Raw genomic sequence first — 6,000 nt, 5'->3', positions numbered from 1 at the left:
TGATTGGTGCCTCCCCCCGCCGCGCCGCACTCCGGCCTCCATCCCCGCACGGCTGCAGGCCGGCCAGCCCCTCCACACCACCACAACTCCGCTCCAACACGTGCACGTCGCCGCGCCGAGCCCCGGTCCCAAGCGCCACCCCGCGGGCCCTTTAAAAGGACGCGACCACTAAGGCCAGCGTGCGGGGGGGGAGGCCGGGAGAGACCCTGGCCCAAGTCCTCCTTCCAGAGCGCGCCCGCTCCGCGCGGCCCGACGCGGGACGAAGGCTCCCCGCCGCGCGCGACGCCACGACGCGCCGCGCTCCCCGTCCGGCCTCGGCAGCCCCTCGGGGTCGGCGGGTTCGAGTCTCCTCTCCACCCGCGGGCCGGCTCCGGTGCGGCCGTCCGGGCGGGGGGGGCGGGGTTGTTGTTGTGGTGCGCGGCGGCCCCGCCCCCTCCTCGTGGGCGGCCCCTCCCCCCGGCCGGCCCCATCTGTTTTCTCCGGCCTCGGAGTCCATTATCTTGTACGGGACTGGGCGTGCGTGCGCGCGCGTGTGTGTGCGCGTGTGGGGTGGGGGTGGGGGCGGCCGCCGCCGCCGCCGCCGCCGCCGCCGCGGGACGGGACCGGGTCGCCCGCCCGCCCGCCCGCCGACGCCACAGTGCCTCGGGCCGCCGCCCCGGCCGCCCGCCCGGCCTCGGCCCGGCTCCCCGGCCAGCCGCGCCGCGAGCGGGAGGAGCTGCTGCCGAGGCGGCGCTGAGGAGCTGAGGGGCTGAGGAGCTGAGGAGCTGAGGAGCTGAGGAGCTGAGGGAGCTGAGGAGCTGAGGGGCTGAGGAGGAGCTGAGGGAGCTGAGGAGGAGCTGAGGAGCTGAGGGGCTGAGGAGAAGCTGAGGAGCTGAGGGGCTGAGGGGCTGAGGGGCTGAGGAGCTGAGGAGCTGAGGGGCTGAGGGGCTGAGGAGCTGAGGAGGAGCTGAGGGGCTGAGGGGCTGAGGAGCCGAGGAGCCGGGGGCCCGAGCCCGGGCGGGGGGCTCCCGGACGGCGCGCGGCGGCCAGCTCGGGGGTCGCCGCCGCCACCGCCGCCGCGCCCGGGAGATGTGCCCGGACGAGGGCGGCGCGGCCGGGCTGGGCGAGCTCCGCTCCTGGTGGGAAGTGCCGGCCATCGCGCACTTCTGCTCGCTCTTTCGCACCGCGTTCCGCCTGCCGGACTTCGAGATCGAGGTGAGCGGCGAGGGGAGGGGGCGCGGGGGGCGCACTCGCTTCGCTTCTCTCTCTCTCTCTCTCTCTCTCTGTGTCTGTCTCTGTCTCTCTCTGTCTCTCTCGTGCCCCATCGTTCTTTGGGGGTGGGGGTGCCCGGCCTGGACGGTGCTGGGACTGGGGGCGTCCGGAGCCGAGAAGGGGCTTGGAGGTGCCGGGCGCGCGTCGTGCGGGGCCTCTGGGGCTGCGGGCTGTGGGCTCCGGACTGTGGGCTCCGGGCTCCGGGCTCCGGGCTGCGGACTCCGGGCTTCGGGCTCCGGGCAGCGGGCAGCGGGCTGTGGGCTCCGGGCTCCGGGCTGCGGGCTCCGGGCTGCGGGCTCCGGGCAGCGGGTTCCGGACTGTGGGCTCCGGACTCCGGGCAGCGGGCTGTGGGCTCCGGGCTGCGGGCTGTGAGCTCCGGGCAGCGGGCAGCGGGCTGTGGGCTCCGGGCAGCGGGCAGCGGGCTGTGGACTCCGGGCTGTGGGCTCCGGGCAGCGGGTTCCGGACTGTGGGCTCCGGGCAGCGGGCAGCGGGCTGTGGGCTCCGGGCTCCGGGCTGCGGGCTCCGGGCAGCGGGCTGCGGGCTGTGGGCTCCGGGCTCCGGGCTGCGGGCTCCGGGCAGCGGGCTGCGGGCTCCGTGCTCCGCCGGACGCCGGGCTTGGGGACATCGGTTTGTGGCGCTCGCGCGGCTCCCGGCGGGGTCGAGGCGGGCGGCCCGGAGCGAGGGAGGCTGGCGACTGAGCGCTTTTGTAGGAGCGGGACCGGGCGGCTCTCCCGGGACTTGTCGGAAAGCTGGAGGCGGACGAGCGAGCGCGCTCCTCCCGAGGCCGTGGAGGAGCCGAGCCAGCCGCCCCCGGCCGGGGACGCGGTGCGGGAGCCGGACGGGCGCGTGGAGGGCGCCCGCACTCGAGCCACTCTTTGGGGAGCCGCTTTGGGCTAACTTGGCTGCGGCGGAGGGGCAAACTTTGCGACTCCGTTGTTCTCTCCCGGGAGCCCCCTTTCCCTGGAGCCGCACAGCCCTCTTTTATCCCGGCAACCTCCGGCAACTGTTTGAGTTGACCTCGGCCACCATTATTCCGCCCTCCAGCCCCGGGGCCGAGCGTGTGGAGGGAAGGGATGGCTTTTCGGGCCAGGCTCAAGGTGCTTTCCGACTGGGGGCTTTGTGATAAGGAGCTTAAAATTGGAGGGTCCCCTGTGGCAGGGGTGGTGGCGGGAGTGTGTAGACCGGAAGGCATGCGATGGCCACGGCGAGCGGCCAGCAGCAGCAGCAAGCAGCATCCTTTTATTTTGGGTTTTGGAAGGAGGGCGAAATGGTTGATGGGTTGGCAGGTCGTGGGGAGTGACAAAGGTACCTGGGAACTCTCGGCCGGTTTTTGTTTCAAGTTCTGCCCGACAGAGGGTCTGGTGCTGGAGTGATCAAAACGAGGGGCTCGTGGAGGACCTCAGCTCAGGTTTTTGCCTCCCCGCCCCCCACTTAGGTTACTTTCTGCCATTTTCAGGTTGATTTTCGTTCGTTTATTTCCAGGCTCTTTGCCTCACTGTTACATTTTTAGATTCAATCGTGTTTTCTTGAAATAGTCGATTCTCATGACGTGCGAGACCGTGCTCTTAGAGGGTTAATCAAATCGGCAAAATTAAAAGATCAAAGGGGTTGGGATGAAAGAGTGAAGAGGAATGTAGACTGATAAACTAGGGCCACTTTGGAGTGCTGGTTCCTTGAGCTGATTAAAACAACGCGATTAAAGCGTAGGCTCCTCCGCTTGGTAGGGTTGTAATAACCCAGGCATTGTGCGCTACACCGCAGCGTTTGTTTTCAAAGTTGGAGCGTGATTTTAGCAGGCGTGATTTGGGGTAATGAAAAAATGTTGGCGTGACGACAGTTTGATTTTGACTGAAGGAGAGGAGCAGGCCCGCGAAATGAAAGGGACGCTTAAGATGCTTCCCCGGGACTCGGTGGTTCTGCCTTTTCTTTGGCTTGGTATAAAAGTGCGAATATATCCTGCTGCTCAAAATGGTGGCTGCCTTGGGAGGTGTTGTGTGGCAGTGCCATTTTGGGTGCTGGCCAACCTGTCCCCTCGCTGCTGTTCTTCCTTAGAAGATGGTGAAGTTTAAGTGATGCTGGGTTTTACAAGTTTCTAAAAATGTTGTTGGCCAAAAAAAGGGGGAAAAAAAAAGTCACTTAAAATCCATGTATTCCCATTTTGTTGATGGAAAGTAGAGGCAAATCATTTTTTTCTTGAAGTACTTACGGCATACCTAGAGTGTCCTATAAAAGAAAACTTGTCTTCCGTTCCCAAAGAGGAAATTGTAGTAGCTGCTGGCTGGTTTGTTTCCCAGAGAAAAGATAGGCTGAATAACAGAAATGAAAAGAATCACTCTAGTTTACAGAGTGAATAACTACAACTGTTTGAAATGGTTTTTGGTTCTTGAAAAGATTTTTTTGGTTCTTGAAAAAATTTCTTTGGCTATAAGAAATATGTTCAATAAAAGCAAATACTTGGATTCCAGCTAATATTTGAAACCCACCTAATTTGTTTCTGTTTGAACTTAATAAAAAACAAAAGTTGTTCACAGCTCTTCCCCTACCCCTCCGTGCAGATACTACGTAATTTTTCATGTTGAATGTGTTTTGATGTGACTAACATAAGCAAGCTTCAACTTAAAATTTTTGGTATCATAAAAGTGGAAATTTAAAAAATCTTTGCTAGACTTAAGTTTGTCTCATTGACAGTACAGAATTCACTGGAAAAAACGGATAGTTTTGATTATCTAAAGTATGATTTCTGTTTTCCCAGGTGATTTAAAAATATGGTGATTTGAGAAATAATTTCCTGGTTAAACTTGATGATGTACTGCAGGTCCCTTACACAGGAACAGCAGCAGTTGAGATGCTGAGGTGAAGGGCCGGTGTGCACACACAGGCCTCCGATCTGAACCTACTAAACCTGGGAGGTACTACAGAGGGTTAGTCCTGACAAGTGACAGAGGTTGGGTATCGGTTATGTTGCAGGCAGCATGTTTTCAGCGGTGGGAAAGAGCTCATCTCACCCTTGACCAGTGGGATGAGCCCTGGATTTATAGAAACTAGGAAGGAAGCAGGAGCCTCAAGGACTTGGCTGTGTTTATGTAACGGGAGTCAGTCCCTCAGATAGGTGCTGAGCCTGGAGGATTACTGTCCAATTCTGTGAGAGGGCAAGACTTCCCACTTAGAGAACCTGTTCCCGAGGCAAGAGTTGCTTTGTTTTATTTTTATATGTTAAAAAAAAAAAAGCAGCTTTTTTTTCTTTTTTAGTCTGCGGGACAGTCGGCATGCTTGGTTTTTGATTTAGGAGGTGTTTAAGGATTTGTGTAGACACCAAATAAGAAGTTCTCCCAAATAGGAATTCTATAATCATTGGACCAGAGATCATGTAAATGTATAGCGATAATTCTTTACGTTATTCAAAATTATCAGTTTTTTAAAAATTATTATTATTATTATTTATTGGAAAGGCGGATATACAGAGAGGAAGATCATCTGTCCGATGATTCACTTCCCAAGTGAGCGCAACGGCCGATACTATGCCGATCAGAAGCCAGGAGCCTCTTCCGGGTCTCCCACGCGGGTGCAGGGTCCCAAAGCTTTGGGCCGTCCTGGACTGCTTTCCCAGGCCACAGGCAGGGAGCTGGAAGGGAAGCGGGGCTGCCGGGATTAGAACTGGCGCCCATATGGGATCCTGGCACATTCAAGGCGAGGACCTTAACCACTGCGCCACCGTGCCGGGCCCCAAAATTATCAGTTTTAAAAGTAGTATGCACATATTTTGTAAAAGAAAATTACAGCAAAACATACATAAAAATTAAAATCTCTGTCGTCATCGAAGTGGTTAACACTGTATCCTGCCACTCCAGGATAAAAGCTGTTAACATATTTAGAAATTGGCGGATTTTCCCAAAAGGTATCTGTGCGCTGGATTAGGTGGTGGTTTGGTTGGAGATTGAAGCAGCAATGAGCAGTATTCACTCTGCAGTACTTAGCATCATTAAGCACCTATTGTATTGTATTAAGGTGGGACTGGGACATTTATCAAGTTCACAGTTTTTTTTTTTCTCAGAAGATAATCTGTTCATATTCAGAACCAACAGTTACTTGCTACTTAATTTAAATCAAGTATTTTGGAATTGTTTAATGTTCTGGTGGGTTAGGTTGGCTTAATTTTGTTTAGCTTTGCGAAACAAAGAAGAGTTGATTCACCTCCCCCAAGGATTTAACACTGGGTTTGCCCTAGCCAGGCTGGCATAGAATGCTTTCTAGCTGTGATGGGTCCACACTGGCGAGAGGACTCTAGTCCCTATTTGAGAGCAGCCATGTAGAATTACTGGAGTGATTTGCGTGCCGATGTCGTGTCCGTCCCACCATTCCTACCTTCTTGGTTGATGGTCAGATCTCTGCAGGATCACGTGATGGGATCAGTATCCAGATGATCCACTGCTCCTGGTGCTTCCTTGGATTCAGTCCCTTCATCACGACCATCGAAGCAAGAGTTAGTGAAAAACAATCAAAAAAGAGAGTTAAAAAAATTGTGAGAGATGTGTGTGTGTGTGTGTGTGTGTGTGCGCGCGCGCGCGCGCGCATCGTGTCAGCAGTTCCTACCCTGACGCCTGGCATTGGCTCCAGGAGGCTGTGTGATGGGTTGTGTGTGCTTGTGTGTGCTTCTTGGCTGGGGGAGAGGGCCTCTTAGGAAGAGGGTGGCGGCCATGTGAAGGTGTAGAGGCCCTGGTGAGCCGAGTCTGAGCCTGGCTCAGGACCGGG

The 6,000-nt window shown here is 56.7% G+C and overlaps 1 protein-coding gene across 1 annotated transcript in view; it reads left to right on the top strand.

Annotated features, from left to right (window-relative positions):
• The first annotated feature begins 1,068 nt into the window (after positions 1-1,068).
• LOC121152481 (cat eye syndrome critical region protein 2) overlaps positions 1,069-6,000 on the top strand; it is a 95,828-nt gene continuing 90,896 nt past the window's right edge. The window contains 1 exon segment of the mRNA XM_040974562.1: positions 1,069-1,194. Within this exon segment, the coding sequence (XP_040830496.1) occupies positions 1,069-1,194 (126 nt within the window).

The sequence above is a fragment of the Ochotona curzoniae genome, unplaced genomic scaffold, assembly GCF_017591425.1.
Source record: "Ochotona curzoniae isolate NIBS_2020 unplaced genomic scaffold, NIBS_Ocur_1.0 contig_2457, whole genome shotgun sequence".
In the NCBI taxonomy this organism is placed as follows: domain Eukaryota; kingdom Metazoa; phylum Chordata; class Mammalia; order Lagomorpha; family Ochotonidae; genus Ochotona; species Ochotona curzoniae.
This window is presented reverse-complemented; position numbering and strand designations above follow the sequence as displayed.